The sequence below is a fragment of the Dendropsophus ebraccatus genome, chromosome 8 (assembly GCF_027789765.1).
Source record: "Dendropsophus ebraccatus isolate aDenEbr1 chromosome 8, aDenEbr1.pat, whole genome shotgun sequence".
Classification (NCBI taxonomy): Eukaryota; Metazoa; Chordata; class Amphibia; order Anura; family Hylidae; genus Dendropsophus; species Dendropsophus ebraccatus.
Genome location: NC_091461.1, coordinates 48,736,475 through 48,760,977, shown reverse-complemented (window position 1 = coordinate 48,760,977; position 24,503 = coordinate 48,736,475). Strand labels below are relative to the sequence as shown.

At 40.5% G+C, this 24,503-nt stretch overlaps 1 protein-coding gene across 1 annotated transcript in view; it reads right to left on the bottom strand.

Annotated features, from left to right (window-relative positions):
• PCDH15 (protocadherin related 15) overlaps window positions 1–24,503 on the bottom strand; it is a 796,162-nt gene that overhangs the window by 269,791 nt on the left and 501,868 nt on the right. Inside the window, exon 20 of the mRNA XM_069981835.1 lies at window positions 4,180–4,296. Within this exon, the coding sequence (XP_069837936.1) occupies window positions 4,180–4,296 (117 nt within the window). The remainder of the gene's footprint in view (window positions 1–4,179; window positions 4,297–24,503) is intronic.

Genomic DNA, 24,503 nt, shown 5'->3' with positions numbered 1-24,503 from the left:
GCTGCTTTTTCTACACTTCGACTGGCTCTCCCAAGTAAATACTCTGGTGACTCCAAGTTGTGCAGAGGATTCCTGACCCAATGCACCATGCATATCGTACTTCTAAGCAGTCAGTTTGCCACCGAGCGCTCTAAAGTGGCTTTCATCATCAGCCTATTGGAAGATAGAGCTCTGGCCTGGGCCACACCACTGTGGGACCGTGATGATCCTGTGGCTGCTAATCTCCGAATTTTCCTGGCCGAGTTCCGCTCTGTCTTTGAGGAACCTGCCCGTGCGTCTTCGGCTGAGACTGCTCTCCTCAACCTATCCCAAGGAACTTCCTCTGTTGGTGACTACGCCATTCGGTTCCGCACCCTGGAGGCAGAATTAGACTGGAATGAGGCCGCTCTAATAGCCACCTTCAAGAAGGGCCTGTCCAGTCAGGTGAGAGACGTGCTTTCCGCCCGAGACCTACCTACCTCCCTGAACGAACTCATCCTACTGGCCACCAGGGTCGATACTCGTTTTTCTGAGAGAGAGGAGGAGGTCTGGCATGAACAGCGACTAGGCCTGTCCCGTCGCCACCACCAGCTGGCGCCGGTCTTCCAGAATCCTGACGTACCGGAGTCCCAGTCGACTCCTGAGATTCCTATGCAGGTGGAATGGGCTCACCTGACGCCTGATGAAAGAATTCGTCGTCTGGAGCTGAATCTCTGCCTCTACTGCGGTGGTTCCGATCACTTTCGGCTGAGATGTCCCCAACGTCCTCAAGCGTCCGGGAAACTCCAGCACCTAGGTCCGGTGGGAGAGGTCTCCCTAAGTGTGAATGCCACCTCTCCGAAGTTGTCTGTGCCAGTCTCCATCCAGACACCCTCAGGACAAACTCATTAGACTACTGCCTTTCTCGATTCTGGGTCAGCAGGCAATTTTATTGCAGCTACATTGGTCCAGAGATGGCGGCTACCCGTGACCCCACTAGCCAGACCCCTGACTATCTCCTCGGTCACGGGCGAGATTCTTACCGACCATGTGCACTACCAGACCGCACCTCTAGTCCTCCAGGTGGGCACTTCACATCTGGAAAAGATCTCCTTCTACGTCCTGCCCCATTCTTCTTCCACCATCCTCCTGGGACTCCCTTGGCTGCAATTACATGCCCCTAAGCTGGACTGGAGAACCGGGAAGATTCTTAGTTGGGGTCAGGACTGTTGCAACCAGTGTCTGAGGTCACCTCAGCCCAAGTACTCTATGTTGTCACCCGAGCCCGCCAAGCCTTTATCCGGTCTACCGGCGGAATACCAAGACTTGCCTGATGCCTCCATCTGCAGGCAAGAAAGAGGGGGAGGCCAAAGGGGGGGGGGGTACTGTCACGGCCGTGGCGGCGTCCCGTGTTCCGGGCCGCTGCCGCGACCTTCTCCTGCCCCATGCAGCCGCCGGGGTCCTTGTGCAGGGACCCGGCGCTGCTGCTAGTTCGGCCCCTGGGGGCGCCTCACCTCTCCTCCGCTCCTGTCTCTCACTGTGCCGGCCGGCGCGCGCGTCCCCGCCTCCTAGGGCGCGCGCGCCGGCTGTCTCAGATTTAAAGGGGCAGTGCGCTCCTAATTGGTCCACATGTCAATCACTCCCCTATAAGTTCCAGCCCTGCCCCACTACAGGTGTTGGAGCCTCTACATGCTTCCCATAGCGTTTGGCCCAGCCCCCTGTTGTTCCTGATACCTATCCGCTACCTGGTCCCTAGTCCTTGTTCCTGGTTCCTGCTCCCTTGTCACTCCATTGTTCCTGTGTTCAGCCTGTCGCCTGCGGTTACGTCTACAGACCTCTGCCAGCACCATCTCCTGCCTACTGCTCCTGCCACGCCTCGCCTGCCGTCGCTAGCAACCAAGCCAGGGGTAGCGACTTGGGGGTCGCCTGCCGCAGCAAGTCCATCTCGCCTTGCGGCGGGCTCTGGTGAAAACCAGCAGCCCCTTAGACTCCGCTCCCTGGTGAGGTTAGTGCCATCGCTGGTGACGGTCCAGTGGATCCACTACTCCAGGCGTTACACTGGCTCGGCACTCGGTTGTTTTCGGCTGCAGCAACCGAAAGCAATCGAGTGCCTATCTCATTGATCTATGCTGTATAACTATACATCATAGATCTCAATGAGAGATCAGTGTGCATATTTCAGAAGTCCCCCAAGGGGGCTTCTAGTATATGAAATAGATAAATAAATAAATAAATAAAGTGTTATTATTGATTAAAAAAAACCTCCCCTAATAAAAGTTTGAATCACCCCCCTTTTCCCATGTTATAAATAAAAATTTGACTTACATAGTACATAACTAAAGATGGCATGAGAGGAGGAGAAGGAAGTTATTGCAAGGTGCTTCTTAAGAGAAAAGAGGTAAAGTGTCGTCTTTGGTATAAAAAGGGATTTACAAACAATCTATGAATCACATAAACTGTCAAATAGAAGAAGTTGATTGAAAAAGGTTGGAGGGGTTAAGCAGCCTGTTAAAATTGATGGCCTTTCTACAGGATATCAGTATTAGGGCCAGTTCACAAAGAGTAAAATCTGCGCAATCCCGCATTCCACAGTGTGACACTGTTTCTCTATGGGAGGGCTCACGTGCCTTCACGGCTCTCTCTCTCCGCGCTGTCTGCTCAAAGAAGTGACATGTCAATTCTTTGAGTGGAGTGTTTCTGTAATATTTATCAATACTTGTACCTGCATTGCCATACTTTTAGTTGCAGTGGTGCATGTTACTGCAGCATTGCCTTGATTATTTGAATTGGACAATGCTACAGTACCTTGCGCTGCTATTAAAAATATGGTGATACCTGTACAAACCCGATAAACATTGAAGTGGCTGCAGCATCTGCATGGGAATCCTGGCTGAAGGCTGGATCTCCTCCAATCTAACATTTATGGCCCATCCTGGATTAATTTGTGCTCAATAAGGAAGTGTATGTAGATAAAAGGCTCCCTTTAAAAATAACAAGTGATACAAAGCTAACATCTAGTATTCAAGTTTTCTTTTGAGAGACTATTTTATAGACCTTTTATTCTTCCTTTTGCAAATTTCGGCTCAAAAAGGCAAAAGCAATAAAACTAAAACGAACTGCTAACAATCAACGCTCTTGCTCCAGTAGACTTAAAGAGGATGTACCACCCGGTACATCCTCTTTAACCTGCACCCACAGATCGATCGGCGCTGACACGGGGAAGCCGCTGCCGCGGTCCGTTTTTCGGACCGCCACCCGGTTACCGTGTACGGCACAGTTCGATCCAGCGGTACCGGGCCGTGCTGAAGCACTGGAGGTCGGCCAGCCCGCCCCCAGTGGGAGGCAATTCCCTCCCCTCTATGACTCGGCTCCATTCATTCTAAGCGAGCCGTGTCATACGGGGGAGGGAATTCCCTCCCACTGGGGGCGAACCAGCCGACCTCCAGTGCTTCAGCCGATACCGCTGAAATGAACGGCGCCATGCACGGGAACCGGGCGGCGGTCCAAAAAAACGGACCGCAGCACCGGCTTTCCCGTGTCGGCACCAATTGATCCATGGGTTCAGGTTAAAGAGGATGTACCGGATGGTCCATCCTCTTTAAACAGTCTGTGTATTAAATGGACTGCAATTCTCATGAAAATCAAGCTGCTTGCTAGTAATGTCTAAGTGGCTCCCATGCTGCAGAGGTTATCTACAGTGTGATAAGGCAGCCTTTTATTGACGGTATAATCAATGTGCAGTATAAGTGGGGATCAAACATAGAACTTCATGCCCAGAAAAGAAGTTATCTCTCAAAGAGTAAACTATATATACTAGACAACATGTATTGATTTACAGTAAAATATGTAAAATGCAGTCTTCAGTAAGGCTGCTATTTAGAAGACATTAAGGGCATATTTTTCGCTTTACACTCTCAGCTATACATGCTGATCCATAGATTCAGAATACTGTGACATTAGTTATGTATATAAGCTTTAACCTTTTTCATATATAGTCCAGTTGATCTAAACAAATCATGGTTTCTTATGTTTTAATTTGAAATTGTGAAATAAATCTAGAATCTAGATAATAAGCAATAGGGGAACATCAAGAATGCATGAGGAGTGCTGCTGTAAGACTCTTTATAATCAGCTCAGATACTGCGAGGACTGGGTCACTTATGCAGGTTAAAGTGATTTCTCAATTGGGTATAAGTATATTAATAGAAGCATTTGACTTACCGGAGGATCATGATCTTCTGCAGTCACTGTAACAATAACTGTGCCCTTAAGGGCGTCTGGAGCCACCATTCCCCAGTAGATAGCTTTGCTAAATGCAGGCGAGAAGTCATTCATATCCTGAAAACAAAATGTAACATTTTCCGTGTTAATATGTATTTCTGTTATTTTAAATGGATATAAATAGGAACATAGCATTGGGGTATTCAAAGGGTGTAGTCATCTCCCTAAGGCCAATAAAACCCATTAACCAAAGTCAGCCACCAGCTTTCCCAATCCTATTAGTACAATGTAAGCGTGGCCCTCTGGAGAAAATATCACAATGTATCAAAAGCGCTTAAATGTAATATGAACTGTAAGGAATTCCCAATGTACCTTTAAAAATAAGTTTTCCCGACTAGCAGATTCCTGCCAAGCCACTATAATATGGGTAAGCAGAATATATATTATGTAAATATATATCTATGTGTAACCGATGATAACATACAACTAACATCCCCAGCCTTGGTATATGGACTTAATGATATCTAATGTGAAATTCTATGGCCAGTGCTATGCAGTGAAATTTGAAAGTCTGCACTAATGATGAATGGTCAACCAATAAAAGAAGGGGAAAAAAATCCTAAAAATATGTTTAAATTACTTAGAAGGGTCTAATTCCTATAGGCCGAAAGTGACATCTAATAAATTCAATTATTGAAAACAGGCACTGCTTTAACATGGTTTGTTCACATGGTTTAAATTCAATGTGAGTTTACAATTAAAAACTTATGTGGAATAATTTCCAGAAACTGTAAAACCTCTGAGACTCCTTCCATCAGGAAATGGATGGCCGAACTTAAATGTTTTAAACATATAAAATGCTTGAGAATTGAAACCAGTCACAAAGATATAATGTTAAAAAAAGAAAAAGAGAGATAGTCGGTGGGCACTTACCATAAAATTCTTCTTTATTTCATTACATTAAAAATCTTCGTACAGCGAGGAACGAGGACGCCAGCACCATGATGATTGCAGGGGGGGAGTGACAGCTGTTTCAGCGTCTGTAGAAGCACGACTCACGTGTGAAACAGCTGTCACGCCCCCCTGAAATCATCATGGTGCTGGTGTCCTCGTTCCTCGCTGTACAGAGATTTTTTATGTAACAAAATAAAGAAGAATTTTATGGTGAGTGCCCCTCGACTATCTCTCTTTTTCTATTTTTGACGTTATATATTTATCAGTCTAAAGAAGTGGTGAACACCACATTCACATATTTTTTACGCTCCATTACCTGCGATCTCTCCTACTCCCTATATGAACTATATACTAGTGCCAGCCACTGTATCTGATTAGGCGAGTCACAAAGATATGGTTTCCCTGGACCCCTCAGAAATTACTCTATACTCTATACTTTAATAAATATAATTTACAGATTTTAATGCAAGAAGCCTTTAAAAAAGCTTCTTGTCACTTCTGCATGCAGAAACCACATCAGGTAACCTGAACAGAGTTCTACGTCCTGTTATTGGTTGTTAACATGATTCTTCTTATGTGTAAACTATTTCCTCTGATTTAAACCCCTTAAAGCCACAATAAATGTTGTGTCTCAATATTCTAGGATATCTGCATTCTAACACATTACTGCCTTTTTTAATGTATTTATTTTTTGTTTTTAAAAAATATAGGCTTCTGTTAGGTCCTATCTATGATGTACTTTACCAGAGGTTCACACGGGACAGTCTCTTGAGTCTTTGTTGAGCCCCAGGCTGTCTAGATCAAAACCATCAGTCTAGGTAATCATGAATATGTTGTGGCTGAGTGGTCACATTGACTAATAAATATATTTGCCACTGAGCACTTGGTCTATATCATGGAATGGAAAGTGCTTATTTGTCCATTTGTTTGGCATACAATGACTGATGAGTCCACAGAAGCATAAATGAACAGGTAAGCAGACTAGAACAAAATAAATCCTAATACCCGAGGAGGATTGGGCTGGTAAGATGCAGAGCTGTGACATTTGTATACATGTAAGATGAAGATAGGCATGTTCACAGATAAACATTGTCATCTGCATTGGATTGAAAAGGTGACCTGAACGCCATCTGAGTTGATGGTTCTTTGTGCTTTTCTTAATGCCCAACATCTCAATCCAGCCATGCTAATGCAAAAAAATAAATAAAAAACTATTGCTTTCATTTCTAATTCCTGTTAGAAATAAACATTTATTCCTAAGTACCCCAAGCAACCTATTTTACACATGTAGTCATGTTGTTTTAACAACCCCCATAGGGTAGAAATGAGAACGGCGATGAAATGTTTTCAAGTCAAATATCATAAATTGCAATATGTTTTGGCTTTTGCTGTGATTAATATGTGTTGAATATGTATATCAGCAAAACCATCAGTTTATAATAATATGCGTTCTGATATATTTTTTTTTTTAAAGTGAGATTTTCATCCATGCAAAGAAATCAACTTGTTTTTTTGGTAATATGCCAGAACAGCGACATTTAATTTCATAAAGCTGAGTAACAGGTATTAAATGTGAAAGAATCTGGCTGTTATCAGCATCATGCAAACATACCTATTTATGACAATAATCTGCCTTGGTAATGAGAGTTAATAATACAGCAATGGCAATCATTATAGCGACCTTTGTTTGTGTCATTCTCATTAATTAGGATTTATTATACTCCAGCTATTCAGACACAGTATGAAAAAGTCAGCTCAAAACACCTCAACATTTTCTTGAAAGATACTTTGTGCAAAATCAGGAATTTGAGCATTTACATTATTCAAGTATAACAAGTTGCTGGCAAACAAGAATAAGTCGCCCATCCACACCACCACAAATATCACGTAATGCATTATCCCCTAAATGGGTAAGCTTGGCTTGTGCAGAGGAAGAATATAAGACTATGAGCACATTCATTTTTTATGTATTTTGAGTAGAGATGAGCGAACCGGGTTCGGGTTTGAGTCCATCCGAACCCGAACGATCGGCATTTGATTAGCAAGGGGCTGCTGAACTTGGATAAAGCTCTAGGTTGTCTAGAAAACATGGATACAGCCAATGACTATATCCATGTTTTCCACATAGCCTTAGGGCTTTATCCAAGTTCAGCAGCCACCGCTAATCAAATGCCGATCGTTCGGGTTCGCCATTTTTTTTTTTTTACATAATAGCAAATGCCAATATTTAATTTGCAAGCTGGATTTTTTGGGCCAAAATTGGTCCAAAAAAGTGTAAAACAGCCAAAAGGCGTCATTGTACTTATTTTGTAGCTTTATAATGGCTACAAAATGCTTCTTGCGAGAATTAATGGCTGTTTTTCCATTGTGTTCACTTGAACTCAGTACTTAATAAGGCCATGTTCACACACACAGTAAGAGACCGGCCGTTCTGTGACCCGTCCGAATCACGGAATGGCCGTTGTCTGAAAAGATCATCCTGGCCGGTACTGGCATCCGTGTGCGCCCACATCAGAACTCCCCCAGAGCTCCACAGTGTGCACTGACATGGTTTTCTGCGTCCGCTATTCAATGACATGTCAGTTGTTTGAGGCGCCGCTAGGGATCCCGGCCGGATCGTATACCATGTGTATACTCTCCGGCCGGGATCCCATAGAAGGCTAGGTAAAGTATATTCTAGTAATAATCACAGACTTTGTACAACGGCCGTGGTTTTACCAAAATATATGTTGTGTGAACATAGCCTAAGGCTGTATTTTAATTTATTTTTTTTAAGCTGTGAACCAGCTGTTTTACAGCTCAAAAACACATTTAAATGCCGCTTAACATAGCCTTATATTGACGGGGGAAGTCACTTTAAAGGGACTCTATCACGTCCAACCCACCCTCCTCAAAACCCAAAACTAAAGTCATCTGATAATAGGATAAGGATGCTGATTCCAAATCTGTAATTTGTAGCTTTCTTCTCCTTTGTATTTCACTGTTGTCAGCCTAGAGACTGGCCATGTTGATGCATGGAGAGGACTACTTAGCTCCAGAATATAATGGAGAGGACTACTTAGCTCCAGAATATAATGGAGAGGACTACTTAGACTCCTTCATTTGTGGCTTGTAGCAAAGGAATGCAAGAACACAGAAAGATAAAAATTACAGATACAGAACCAGCGTTGTATACTCTACTGATGTATAATGTACTGATAACTTATGTTTAGCGGAGGTTTTGGAGGTGACAGAGTCTATTTAAACAACCTTTAAACCTCCATCTGTCTGTTTTTTCAAAAGTTCTTTGGCTAAAACAATCTTGTAGGTTGGTGTACTTTTGTTTTTCTACATTTTTTTTTACCTTGTACAGCCATGGTAATTTAGTTTGATGGTCTCTTTAATGGACCTTGATTATCTTTTTTATCTTTATTTTATATACAGCCTGCTTTAACCAAACTATCATGCTCTTACTTTCTTTTGAACATCCATAATAAATAATCCCATTACATTGAATACACAGTAATTCATTGTATACACAGCTGAGCCAGAAGTCATTTTTTTTTGTTCAGATAAATTAATTTTGATGTTGCCTTTATACACAATAAACAGAAAAAAAAACAAGAAAAATGTGATGTGTGTTTCATTGTACTCACTATATTATGATCAATGTATTACATGTTATATGACATGTTAATGGTACTTAATATATAATGATTACAATACTTTTTATTTGGCTTCATAATAGAAAGAGCTAAATTAAATAATTTATTTTAACCCTCACTTAGCTCCTCAATCATACTGTAAATTGCCTGGATTCAATGCAGCTGACCAGTGAAGGTTAGCTGTAAATGGCCAATTATTTATTCACTAAATGTATACAGCTTAATAATAGCTTTCCTATATAATTTTTCTTTCAGTGAGACTTGATGGCTGACAATTGCCATAAGCACGGTCATGCATTATTTAGGTAGAGCTGTTAACATACTGCAGTGTCAATGAACATATATTAGTTGGGTATGGTCTGTCATAAACAGCATAAGGTGCCTATCTATTAACCCCTTAAGGTCAAAGCCTATTTTCGTTTTTGCGCTTTTGCTTATTCCATTTTAAGTTTAAAAGTCCATAGTGCTTGCATTTTTTCACTTAGAGACGTATATGAGCACTTATTTTTTGCAAAACCAATTGTACTTTGCAATGACTGGCATTATTTTTCCATAACATATGCTGCGAAACCGGAAAAAAATCATTTGCGCTGTCAAATTGAAAAAAAAAAAACGAATTTGTTTTGATTTCGGGGAGTTTTGCATTTACTCCGTCCGTCCTATGGTAAAACTGACTTGTTATGCATGTTCCTCAAGTCGTTACGATTACTATGATATATAACATGTATAACTTATATTGTATCTGATGGCCTGTAAAAAATTCAAACCATTGTTAACAAATATACGTTCCTTAAAATCGCTCCATTCCCAGGCTTATAGCGCTTTTATCCTTTGGTCTATGGGGCTGTGTTAGATGTCAGTTTTTGCGCCATGATGTGTTCTTTCTATCGGTACCTAGACTGCGCATATACGACTTTTTGATCGTTTTTTATTACATTTTTTCTGGATTTGATGCGACCAAAAATGCGCAATTTTGCACTTTGGAATTTTTTTGCGCTGACGCCGTTTACTGTGCGAGATCAGGAATGTGATTAATTAATAGTTCGGGCGATTACGCGCGCGGCGATACTAAATATGTTTATTTATTTATTTATATTTATAAAATGGGAAAAGGGGGGTGATTTGGACTTTTATTAGGGGAGGGGATTTTTTATTAATAAAAACACTTTTTTACTTTTTTTTTTTACGTGGACTAGAATCCCCCCTGGGGGGCTTGTATATACATAGCACTGATCTCTCATAGAGATCAATGCTGTGTATATACACAGCAAAGATCCATCAGATCGGTCATAGATTACTATGGCCTACTGCAGGCCATAGCAATCTATTGCCGAGCCGGGATCAGCATCATTCAGACGCTGAGGCCCGGCACGGGCAGAAGAACGGATCTCCCCCCCGCGATCGCATCGCGGGGGGGAGATCCGACCCACTAGACACCAGGGATAGTGTGCATAAAGCACTTCAATGCAGCTGTCAGGTTTGACAGCTGCATTGAAGTGCTTAATTAGCCGGCGCGGCAACGGGACCCGCGCCGGCTAACAGAGGCACTGCCCGGCTGCACGTGTCAGCCGGGATCAGCGCCGTTCAGAGCGAGGTCCCGGCGGTACCCCGCTCTGAACACCCCCCGCGGCGCCATGACGTATCAGATACGTCATGGGTCGCTAAGGGGTTAAAGTAAAACCTTAATTAGGCATCTCGGCTGGACAGATACAACTGCAGGCTGGTATTTTGCCCATTAAAGGGGTACTCCGTCGGGGGGGCTTTCCCGATCTGGTCGGGGAGAAGGTGGCTGACGGCAACGACGTCCACTCACCTCCCCAGTTCCAGCGGCGGGTCCAATATTGCAGTGCTACGGTCCGGTCCGGGTAGCGGGGACCGGAGCGCTGTGATACGAGACCCGCCGCTGGAACCGGGGGGGGGGGGGGGGAGGGAGTGGACGTAGTTGCCCTCAGCCACCTCCTCCCCGGCCAGATCGGAAAAAGCCCCCCCAATCAGAGTACCCCTTTAAGTATGGAGTGCTGGTGCTATTCTAATAAATAGGGGCATGATTCTAGCAGTGTGTTGTATGTTTATCACCAACTGAACTGTATAGCATGCAGCTGCATCTTTCCACCTCTGAAGTCAGTTTGGGTGAAGCAATGTACATAGTGACACATTCTAATTTAGTAGAAAGGACCTCACTATTATTGCTATACAGTGTTAGTGATACATGCCTTCTTCAGTTCCATATAATATTGGGAATCTGGTTATTTAATACGAATTGGACAGGGCAGCAGGTTACATAGGGCATTTTGTATATAATATCTACCATGCTTCACTTACAATCGTTGTCTAAGCTGGACAAACTTTTTGAGAATTAGCTATTTCTGCCAATTGAAGCCAACAGGTTCCATGCTAGATCAATGATTACCATCTCTATTTATCAGCTTTCCACTGGTAAATCCATGAATTTTATTTTTGTTATCATTACTATGTCCCAACCCTCATCCAACAACACTACTGATGATGGAGAACAAGAACATGGCTTATACAGGATCCCTGGCCATCGCTCCCAGTTAGCATGCAGTACACCACTACTGAATGCACAGCAGCACAAGCAGGTCCCAGGGTAGTGAGGAGGGGGTGGACAACAAAGTGACTGGTCTGACTGGTGAGCTGACGGGACACAGCGTTTTTAGGGAGGGGGTTGATGTGCAGCATCAGCTGCAGAAGGCAGTGGTGTGGTCAGAAGAAGAAGGCGAGCCATACCAAGTGGTCCTGCAAGTTTATCGGAGCATCAGCTCACAGGAGGGAAGGTGTTCTTAGTCTGGCATTATTTTAAGGAAAGTGCAGAAGACAAACAAATTTGTCTTTTGCAAACTGTGCTGTGCCAAGATTAGCAGGGGAGCTACCACTATGTCCAGCAATACCAATATGTCAGCAAAGCACCCAAATAGCTGAAATGAAGGCCATGATTCTCAATGAAAACCTGCGGCTCGAACCACTGCCTCCCTTGCACACCAGGTTCTTGCCCACAATTTTAGGAGGGCCACACCAGGATCTTACCCAAGATTATAAGAAGGTCACACCGGGCTCTCACCCACAGTTTTTGAGTAGGTCACAACAAGCTCTCACCCACAATTTTTAACAGGGTTAAAACAAGGGTTTTCGTCAATTTTTTCAGGGATCACTACCAGGCTTTTCCCCCCATTTATAAGGAGTGTCGCCATCAGACTGAAATTTTCATAGAAAGATAGGAATGAAGCGGCACTCACCACTGTAATCGTGCAAAAATTCAGTGCTTGTTTATTCGTCCATAAATGGCAAACAAATTTTCTTTAGCAGGTAAGACGCCAACACTTCATGATGGTAACAGGTGACAGCTGTTTCGCTTTACTAAGCTTCTACAGACCTGCCTTTCTCGTTCACGTCACTTCAGATATACATGGAAACTCCTCCTATCTTAGTCACGTGAGCGGGATCAGCTTACAATATACAAAAATCGTGCATAATGTGATTTAAAAACAATGTAACATCATAGCTATTGTGCTTTATTAATATTTACAAGAATACACTTAAATCTACTCTATCATTTAACCCTAGGTTTCCCTGGGCATTGGTTTTCAAAATCCAATGTGCTTCCAACTGCATAAGACGTTTACGTCTGTTCGGCCCCGGCTTTGCTCGTTCAATGCCACAAAAAGACAATACGTTTTGGTTATTTCCATGGTTATCCCTTATATAGTCTATTAATCTACGTGAACCCTCACCCGTTCTGAGGGAGCGTATGTGTTCACGAAAGACTGAAATTTTCGGCAGCCCTTGCACTTAGTGCATTGGCTTGATGAATCTACAAGTCCCTCCTTCAAAATTCAGAGGATGGGTCTGACCATGTAACACCTATGCAATGACAGTCACCAGTGGGTATAGTTTGAGTTCCCCCTCATCTACGGCATCTGGTTGTCAGAGATGATGGACAGTAAGGTGAGGGATAGGTCAACGTTTACTTTGCAATGACAGGCTGAATTTTTCCATAAAATATGCTGTGAAACCAGAAAAAAATTATATGCGTGGTGAAATTGAAAAAAAAAAAAAAAAAAAAAACGAAACCCCGCAACTCTTTTTCTTTTTTTTTTGGGGGGGGGCTTCGTTTTTACGTGTGTCCTATGGAAAAACTGACATGTTATATACAGTATATTCCTCAAGTCGTAATGATTACAACAATATGTAACATGCAGAACTTTTATTTTATTTGATGGCTTGTAAAAAATTCAAACCATTGTTAACAAATATATGTTCCTTAAAATTGCTCTATTCCCATGCTTATATCGCTTTTATACTTTGGTATTTGGGGCTGTTTAAGGTGTCATTTTTTGCGTCATTATGTTTTCTTTCTATTGGTACCTTGATTGCGCATATGCAACTCTTTGATCGCTTTTTATTACAATTTGTCTGGATTTGATGCGACCAAAAATGCGCAATTTTGCACTTTGGGATTTTTTGGCGCTTACGCTGTTTACCGTACAAGATCAGAAATTGGACAAATTAATACATCGGGCTATTACGCACGCAGCAATACCAAACATGTTTGTTTGTGTAGTTATTTATTTTTATTTTTAAAATAGGAAAAGGGGGGTGATTCAAACTTTAATTAGTGGAGGGGATTTTTTATTAATAAAAATACTTTATTTTATTTTTACTAACAGCAATTAGAAGCCCCCTGGGGGACTTCTATATGAACAGCACTGATCTCCCATTGAGATCAATGCTGTGTATATAATAGAGCAATGATCCATCAGATCATTGCTCTATTATAATGGTCTGCTGCAGACCATCTAAATAGATTGCCGAGCCGGGATCAGCGTCATTCCGACGCTGAGCCCCGGCCGGATCTTCACAATGGATCTCCCCTCCGCGATCGCATTGCGGCAGGGGAGATCTTCCACTAGACACCAGGGAAACTTTGACAGCTGCATCTGAATAGTTAATTAGCCGGCCGCGGCGGCTAATACCTGCGGTCCCTGGCTGCACATAGCAACCGGGGACCGCGGGCTGCAGAGAGGGCTCACGCCGGGAGCCCTCTCTGTTTACCCTTAACGGCCGCATGACGGGTATACCCGTCATGCGTCGTTAAGGGGTTAATGCATTTATGCATGCTCCTTCTGTTGTGCCAGTTCAATTTACATGGTGTTTCCATCGATTTTTAAAGTTTTAAGGTGCGCCAGACACCCTTCCCTCTGCCAAATAGGCCCCTGAAAAAATGATTGCATTGACTTTAATGGGGTTTTGAGCACCTAAGCATTGTAAAACACTTGACTCGAGGAATAAGCATTCAAACATTCTAGTACTTGCTCATCTCTAGTAACAATGTCTATCAGATTTGGGTATTTTTGACTAGAAAAGGTCTTTCAAAAGTAATGTTGGCATACCAGCAAAAAGTTTTTTTTTTTTTTTTTTTTTTTATTATTGCGGTAAATTCCTTTAATAGAGAAGTTATCTTTTAAAAGACAGGTCTATTTCCTGAACATATCATTTTTCCAGAATTAAAAAAACATAGCAACTATTACTAGTAGACTATATTTGGTCAATAGGGATGCTGCAGGTATGCTGCAGTATATGACATAATACCTTATGCAGGTATCCTGACATGTACAGGCAACAAAACTTGAAACCTTGTTCATTTTGACCTAAGATCTGTGCCTCAGAAACAAATATAAATGTACAGTAGATTTCTATTGTAGAATAGTTATGGTTCATGTTTATTTCCTATGACAGCTCTTAAATGTTACTCTTATAACAAGATCACGGAATACAATAGTGAAAAATAATTTGTATGCATCAGTGGACTAAGGTAAGTCCTTTCCCATTGTTTATTGTAATAAAGCTGTGGCTTTAAAACATGCAGCTTAGTAATCCTCTGTTTTCCTGTGTTTTAAATGGTTATTTCTTAGACACGGTAAATACAATAGTATTTGCGGAGTTTACTCACGTTAGATAGAATTGATAGCGGTATTTTTTTTTATCCCAGGAGCAAACCGTCCCTGGGTCTTTTGAGGATTCAATTCAACAGTAGATGAATTTTTAAATCTCTGTAAAGCACCTTCTTTTTATTATTGCAATGTTCAAAAACCCTTGGCGAAAATGAATATTTTCCTGCCCAATACCTACAGAATCTATCAGCAACAGGTTGGAGAAATGTCGGCTTTACAAGCCATTCCCCATCACTAATAGATATCAGAGTAGAAATGCTCCAAACATTAATATTTGTGTAGCCCAAAGCCTTTCAGATAACTTAGGTTATTCATTCATGAAGGTCTGAATGTAACGTTTCTGTAACCAGCTGTTAGAAGGCACCAATGCAGCAAACCTTCTGTTTTGTACGGATTTTCAGAGGCAAAATATTCTGTTTATGAGCCGGCTGGCTGGAACGGGTCACCATTCAAATGCAAAACAGAGTCCCCTGTATGTGTAAGGTTAAGAGCGTCAAAGGCATCTCTTCCGTCCCCAGCCTGCAGTTGACATTGGTGTGCTGTAATAAATGTGCACTTCTATCTACTTGATTTGTTTCAAACATTTACAAACAGCAATAATGAACAATTAATTATATCCCTTAAAACCGTCGCTTTTAAAGCGGTCAGAAAGTCAACCATTGCTTGTAAAATCATGCTCAATTGTGCATGCAGAGTGTATGAGGCTAATCGTAATGCAGCCATGAAATAAGCAAAAAAAAAAAAAAAAACAGCCGCTTTAGGTTTTGATAAATAACTTTCATCCGGCGCTTTTCCAATATAAAAAGAGGCAGCACATATCTGGCACTTTTCCAATATAAAAAAAAACTGCACATTTTCATTTTAAAAGAGTATAAAGGTTCTGAACAGCCAAGACGACTTCATTTACAGTCAAGTGTTCACTTTAGGGACTCCCATTGAAAGCCACAGCCATTGCAGTCACAACTGGGAATAGACCATTTGATAACACCAAATGGTAAGTGAAATGAAATTGCTACTCTGAGACCTATTTAAATAGCACTAAATAGTTAAATCTTTCATTACAGAGTGCTCAAAGCTGAACTACTGCAGCGACTATAAACATGTACATTGACTAATGTAAATTAGAGAGCTCAGGCTAGAAAGACACGTTGTCAAAGCCTGTGCAGGCAGGAAGTACATAAAAGCATAGTTATATTTTAATCCTCGTATCTTGGTGTCTTGCCAATCACAAGTCTTATCGACATAAACCATTCTCGTATAATATATGTGTGGTTAAAGCTGGTAAGGTCCAACCTGCACATTCATTTCACACCAAAAGAAACTTATTTAGATTAAAGTGGACTCGTCAGGTCTCCCGAGATGTCTAATTTAGTTCTTGTGTTCCCCAAGGAATCACAATGCCGTGGCATCTTTTCTTAGAACATTCTGCTGCTCCTTTGTTATTCCTCCTGCAAATAAATGAATAGATGGACAACTGGATGTTACCATTTCCCTTCTCAATAGGGTAAATCCTTACATCACCTGTCACTGAGAGCACTGATTGGATAAAGTTAGAGACTGTATGCACATGAAATGATGATTTCAAAAATAATAATTCTAAGGCTCTTTTCACACTACCTTTTTGTGATGTGCAGTGGAGGAATCTAACTTAGGAATCCGAATTAGGAGACTACCCAATGGAAACTTACACCATATAGTTACACAGACTCCCTAGAGTTAAAAAAATGTATACTATCACTGTCATCATCCACTATCAAGCAGTGGGCTGTGCTATTCAATTAAGCAGAAGAAAACAAACGCAATTGTTTGACCATCAGTTATTGAAGGTGTATGGTCACATTTACTCAAGAACCATGAGATGCTTGGTAAAGTATTGAGTACTACAGTATGTTCGCTCAACACTACTCATTAGCTGCAGGATAGCTAGTGGGTGTCTGGTTAGTTGATGTCTTCTTGCTTAAGCTGTCATTACTAGGCTTAATAACTTAAAATAGAGAAGCAGGGCACACGAGCGTCTGCCACTGCATCAAACCAGAGAGACCCAGAATCCCTATTCTCATGATGGGTGTGGTTGCCAGTGGGCACTCCTCCACAGATCAGACAATCATTATCTATCCTTCAGATAATAGTTGTTGTTTGTGGGAAAATCTTTTTAAAGGACATTTAGGATTCTATTAGATGACCCGATGCTTGATGTAAACTAGAGACGTCATTCTGCTGCCAATAAGATACGCAGCCAATAAGGGATTTTTTTTTATGGGTCAAAATTACCTAATGACAACGAACAAGCATTTTGATTTTTTTGTTGCTTGATCACAGGTCCTAGTACACACAAGGATATCGGACCGTTCAGCTGATGACTGCTGTTTAATAGGGCCCTTAAAGGGGTACTCTGGCGAAAATGTTCTTATTTCAAACATCTATATATATATATATATATATATATATATATATATATATATATATATATATATATAATTTACTTCAATCTAGAAATTATTCCAGTACTTCCAGTACTTATCAACTTTTATTTGCCCTACAGGAAAGTGCAATTTTCTTTCCAGTTTGACACAGTGCTCTCTGCTGCCCCCTTTGTCCCTGATAGGAACTGTCCAAAGGAAAAGAGGTTTTTTATTGGGATTCGCTACACGGACAGAGATGGCAGCAGAGAGCACTGTGTCAGACTGGAAAGAATACACCACTGTAGTACTGTAAGACTTTTTAATGGAAGTAAATAACCATTTGATTTAAAAAAACAAAACAAAAAAAAAGTTTTCTTGCTGGAGTATCCCTTTAACGACAAGAATTGTCTTGGAACAAAGTTATATCACATATTTCATGTATACAATTACATCACAGCATTAGCATAACTAGTACAGTGATGTCACAGTAAAAGTAATAATGCAGACAGTGATGTCTCTGTAAAGGCATAACCTACTCAGTGAAGTTACAGCACAGGTATAATGCACACAGTCCCCCTAAAGCAGCTACTATGCCTGCTAACCTGCTATGTCTGTGTGTATTACTATAGATGTGAATAACATTCAGGAAAGTCAGGAAAACAACCATTCCAGATACTGTGTAACGTCTGCTGTTAACGTTTGCAATGGTCCAAGAAATCCTTATAGAATATGTTAAAACTTCATACAAGGGGACAGTTCGGGGGTTTATTATTCAGGCATGCTTTTCTTAAGGATGACTTTGTCTGTATTGTATTCATATATCCAAGGTCAATTTCATTTAACTTTCAGAACTATAGGCATTTTGACTTTCTGTAGTCAGGCTCCAAAGCGTTTTGCCATGAAAAATTGTGTTGTCTGAAAATTCAATCATATTTACATGCACCATAGTGCTATGATCATTGCAGTTGATCCAATTTCTCCACTTCTTAACTATAAATGTAGCAGCCTCCAGATTGTGCTGGTTAGATGATAACATTTCATGCAGAGAAACAGAAGACCACACGTCAATAAAATCTTATATAATAGAAAGCCTCGGGCTCTGCGGATCTTATTTGCAAATTTTACAAAGCCCCATTTACATGCTGAGTAAAATATCTGGATGGATTTTCAGGAATTCTGTCGATTTTCAAAACCTCAGCATATCCTGTGTCCTAAGAGTTCTGCTAGTTTGCAAAGGGTGAAATTCCCATTGTTATTTGTCATCCATGGGTAAATTTTCATCAATAGCAATTGATTAAAAATTCTGTTTCTGTAATGAGGTATCTTACATTGACGTCAGTGCTAGCGCCCCCTGCTGTTCCCTATGCTGTTGATTTCTGGGTTTACACTTTCTGTTACCAGCATTCTCACCAGGTGCAATGATACCTGTGTACATTTTTATATCATATACTTCCATATGTCTTTTTAATATGTAAAGAGAGAGAAAATAATCCCACACAGATATTCATAGAGAGAGTGTATGTACGAGTAGTGCTCTTTTTCTCTCTTTACATATAGAGTCGTATAGAAGTGCATGAAGGAAGTATATAAAGTACAACAAAGGAACAAAAAACAATGGAAAAATTAGTAGGGACAACAAAGAAGAAAACTTCCGGGTAATGACATCCCATAGCACTAGGTATTAGTGAGATCTCTGGAGCTGTGTGTTTGGGAATAGTGATGACAAACCTGTTCGTAAGGACGTTAGTATGTTTGTACAAACATGACGCTAATTGTTTATGTTTGTTGCTCACAAATAACTTGTTCGATGATCGGAATGGTTATAACGATCATTTTTTAAAATATTTGAACATGCAAACGTTTATCTCGGGATGTACACAACTGCGCAAGTTTTGTCTCGCCAATTTGAAAGAGCCAATGGACGTGTGGGGAAGGAAAAGCACATCAGGTAATGTTCACTATTGGCATTACTGTGATTGGCGTCATTACGTACCTTACATACATGCTATAAAAACCTGAGGCAAACCTGAGGCAAATTTCGGGATCCAAACCAAATATTGTGACATTCGTTCATTACTATTAGGAAAAACATTGTATACAGCTTAGTGGAAGAAGACAGGAAAAATGAGCTGTGATAACTACAGAGTTAGTAAGGGCCAGATTGAAAAGCATTCCTGGGAAACACAATAGCTTTCTATTTACATGATCAGTCTGGGGCCCACCTACAGAGAGTGAAGAGACCAGAGTTTCAGAAAGATACAGAAAAAAAAGATTAAAAATGGTGAAAATGACAAAGAGGCCATGTTCACACAACGCAAGTTCCGTACCAATCACGGCCATTGTTCCAACAGCCATGATTGGTACAGGACCTACACTGTGCTGCAGGCCAAGGGAATCCCGTCCGGAGTGTATACACAGGGTATACACTCCGGCCGGGATCCCTAGCGGTGCCGTAGAAAACGTCAGTTTTCTGCAGCCACTATTCATTGAATAGCGGCCGCAGAAAACTCTGTCAGTGCACACTATGGAGCGAGCGGCTCCGGCCGCATGCTCCATTGTGTGCAGTGGGGATTTCTAATTTGGGCCCGCACTGATGCGTCCACATCAGAACTCAGCGGCGCAAAAGATTACCCGGCCGTTACTGCAGTTCCGTGATCTTTTCTGAGACAGGCAGTTCTGTGACCCAGCTGGGTCACGGAATGGCTGGTCTCTTACATTGTCTGAACATGGCCTAAAACAGTAACATCTGTAATACTAGTGTTGTCTTTTGGGTCAAAGGAGATTTGGGGTCCCTCAGACACCAGGGCCTGGCTATGACTGCTGCCTCGTGACCCCTATAACTATACTATGTGAACATCTAACAAAAATAAACCTTGCTAGCTTACAATATCTTTTTATAAGTGATCAGTATATAGAAAGCTGAGATATTAGAGTTTGGCATGTTTTTTAAGGTTCAGATTTTAAGATGCTTGTAAGATGTAGGCATACAAGTAATTACCCAGGAATCTATCACTTTTGTCTATTTTGCATTTTGCTCAAAGCAAATATTTATACTTTCCTTGTACCAATTAGCAGAAACTTTCATAAGCAATAACAGAATATTCATGTTCATTTCAATTCCCATAACACCCATACTAGAAAATGTACTTCGAGGCCACTTGCTGTCCAGAGATTTTATTTTGTTTTGAAAACTTAAAGTACATTATGCTTAATGGCAATGGTAACACACCACGCTAATAATAAACATTTATTTAGTATATAGGACTAGACTAGCTGTTTAAGGGGAAAGAGTGAACAGGAAGCTAGTACTGGGCATGTCTGTTTTACATTGAGCTATGTGAATTTATGTAAGTAGAAGAAATAGTCCAGCGGCATTAACCAATAAAAAGATCTATTTTTATTCTTGTTCTTATTATGTATTGTTCTTGTTATTATGTATAAATAGCATAAAATAAACAAGACACAAAAATACACTACCTCCCAGCCCACGATTGGTTTGTACCTTTCTTTCTAGTCTGACAGTGCTCTCTGCTGCCACCTCTGTCTGTGACAGAAACTTTTCAGAGCAGAAGAGGTTTCCAATGGGGATTTGCTACTGCTCTGGACAGTTCCTGACATGGACAAAGGTGGCAGCAGAGAGCACTGTGTCAGAATGGAAAGAATACACCACTTTCTGCAGGACATACATCAGCTGATAACTACTGGAAGATTTAAGATGTTTAAATAGAAGTAATTTACAAATCTGTATACATTTCTAAAGCCAATTGATTTAAAACAGAAAACAATCACTGGGAGAACCCTTTAATTTTAATATCCAATATTTAAATTTATGTTTACATAGCAGGAGAAAAACCAATAGTTGATTGTTGGTGGTTAGGTTAAATTCTACTTAACTCTTTCTGGCCAGACACATTTCACATAACCATCATTTTAATAGCATTATTTTTGCATAAAGAAAATATAAACCGCACACAAATGATTGCAGACTTTTTATATGTTGCATTAGCCTGTGTATTAGGGTCTTCTAATCAGAGTGTGGCTCATCGCATTACACTAGCTTGGGCTAAATCATGTGGACTATTTTTTATGCTGTTCTACATCTAATTAGCATATATAATGCACAATAAAATTACTACTGTCACCAGCATTCCAATGACTCATAATATGATTGGTGATACTTAAACACTGTGTGCTTTTAGCTCACATAAAATTAAGAAAGAGTAAAGAGAAATCAGCTAATGAAGATTAGGCTAAGTAAATTACATTTTAATGGTGAACATTGCCCAAAATATTCTTCAATTACTTTGTTAGCTTATTCTTGTTTTTCCAGTGGGACCATATTACATAGTAAACAAGCTCTCTCGTCAGCAAACTCGTAAGCAAAACTGTTAGGCCTGATAGATAATCACCTCAAATGGACAATTTTCTGTTAACTACACACAATGGAGGAGATGTATCAAACATGGTGTAAAAAGTAGAATTAGCTCAGTTGCCTCTAGCAACCAATCAGATTCCACCTTTTATTTTCCAAGGAATCTGTGAGGAATGAAAAGTAGAATCTTATTGGTTGCTAGGGGCAACTGAGCCAGTTCTACTTTACACTCGTGATAAATCTTCCCCGATGTGTGATGAATTATGTGTGCTGCAAATTTGATCAGCCATGGTGATTTTTTTATTCCTTATGGTCAGCGGGGGGAAAAAAATGCATGGCATAATATTCTACTTTTAAGCTCACAGGGATTTTTTTTTACCTGCTTATTTAGGCCAGCATGTTTCTCGCACATTCACATGAATGAGCCCATTGGACTCTCGCCTTCCATGTTTTAGCCAATTAAAAGCCCATAAGTAAGGTCAGGTTTAGGGTAATTTTAGACGGCCCAATGCCTCCAGTAAGCGAGTGCTGATCTGGTAGTTCGGTACATGCTTACTGAACCTATTACATGGCTTGATAATTGTTTAGCAAGGTCTGCACTGACATCAATAGTGATGCCTGTGCAGCCCTTGCCGTTAAAAGGGTTATCCAGTGAAACCCCCTTTTTTTTTTTCAAATCAACTGATTTCAGAAAGTTATATAGATTTCTAATTTACTTTTATTTAAAAATCTCAAGTCTTCCCATACTTATCTGCTGCTGTATGTCCTGCAGGAAATGGTGTCTTCTTTTTTGTCAGTCAGCAAGTTCGCTCATCTCTAATTATAACCCACTCAAGGCCCACACCTATGTATTATGTAGCATACAGTATGTTTTTAAGAGGTTGTCTGGGAAGCAGAGGGCAGATAAAGGCTTTTCCTCAGTGCTGAATATATATATGTTTTTTTATTTTTTATTATTATTATTATTATTATTATTATTATTTTTTAAACAACTGGTCAAAATTGTGATTATGCATTTTATTTAACAGTTTTAAGACCTGAATTCATATACAGCAAGTAGTGACAGAAAAGTTGATGTAATCTTAATATTTTCTTTAAAAGCCATCTTAAGACATTTCAGCGGTAAACCTGTCATTGCAGAGTCACACAAGGTCTAATTCTGATTTATACTACTTGTTTTTCTGTGAGACGTAATTCCACATTAATAATGAGTAAAGGGAATAATAGTTGGAGCTGATTATAACACTTTCTAATGCTGGAGATTAAAATGATATGTCAAAAGCTATTAACATGATGAAGGACGTTTTGAACAAATCAACATTTTGTCTCGCCTACAGCCAGATCTCATTAGAAACTATATTTTAATTTAGCAAAGTTTCATTGGCATCTGGATTGTAATAAATTAGCATCTCTGAATGAGTAAGTACCTTCTAATAATATGTATTTGTGTTTCCTTAACTGTATTTCCATAAATCTTATTATTTGGGAGACATTTTACATAAACAGAGGGAAAAAACAAGAAACAACAGAGAAGCGAATAATACATCATTACCATTGACTGATCTATTGTATTAGCTCACAGAAACAGAGAGAAATACAAGGAAATCAGGAGTTGCACTTGTTCACATGAAAACAGGAATTTCTAATAGTGTTAGTGTCTTTGGATGTTTGAAAATGTTCTAATGAACAAAGTGAGATATAGCAGAGAGAGGGGGAGACAATAAGGCGTTTTTTCCTATAGAATATTATAGTATTTGTCAAATAATAAGAAAGAGGTAGAATAATCCTAAAATGCTTTCAATCTGGAAAAAAAAACAACAACAACAACAACACAAGGCTATGTTCACACAACATATGTTTTACATAAATCACGTCCGTTGTTGCAATTTGCACAAAACTAACATTGTATTGTGAATGATTGGAATCCCGGCCGGAGCATATACACATATTATCAACAGGGGATTTTTCTGTGTGTGATTTATTTCTGCTATGGTAGTAATGGACTGGTCTGTTGAAAGTGCAATTTACCCCCCCCCCCCCTCACACACACACACACACACTCACCCACAGCTACTGTACCCCCCCAACACACACACACACACACACACACACACTGCTACTCCCCCCCCCCACACACACACACACTGCTACTCCCCCCCACACACACACACACACGGCTACTGTTATGCTTTTAATCTGTTTATTAGAAGTAATGCTATTACCAAATGTGACTAATTAGATGTACAATATTCTATTTTGACAACTGAATCAGACATGCTGTTTTGTTAAAGTTATGCTCTGTTTGGAGCACAGTTTTTGGATGATTTATACCTATTATTGTATGGTATTGGTTGTATTATTTGTAAAATCGAATAAAATACTTGAACAAGAAAGTGCAATTTACTATCAAGGATAAGCCTGGTCTATTTTCAGTGGTGCTAATTGATTTATCTCAGCATTGTCACAAAATAGTCTCAGAATTGTCAATAGTCTCATTAGCTCAGATTAGCCCCCCTAGGCAATGAGAATTTTTTCCTCCCTTTCTTTTGTTTTTTAGATACCCATATCCAGTGGATTATGGCAGATTTGTTCAGAGTATGTCAATGACCGGCAGATTTTATTGTTAAATAAAATGGTCAATGAGGGTTTTTTATTTTAATAAAACAATTTTTTTGGTCTATTGTGTTATTTTTTTTTTAATTACTTTAGAGGCTTAGTAGTAGAAGCTGTCCAATAGACATCAACGGGGCTTAGTGTTAGCCTAAAAAATGGCTAACACTACCCTACCCCCCCCCCCCCCACATTAATACCCCAGTACCCACCACACTAGGGGAAGTGCAAAGAACGGGGCACTTTGAGTCCTGGGGTGTAAAAATTGGCACTCCTGAACTGGGCAGTAGCAGGCTGGTATTAGTCCGGGGAGGGTCAAAATAAATGGCCCTTCTTACCCTGGTACTACTAGGCTGCTGCTGTTTGTTTTTAC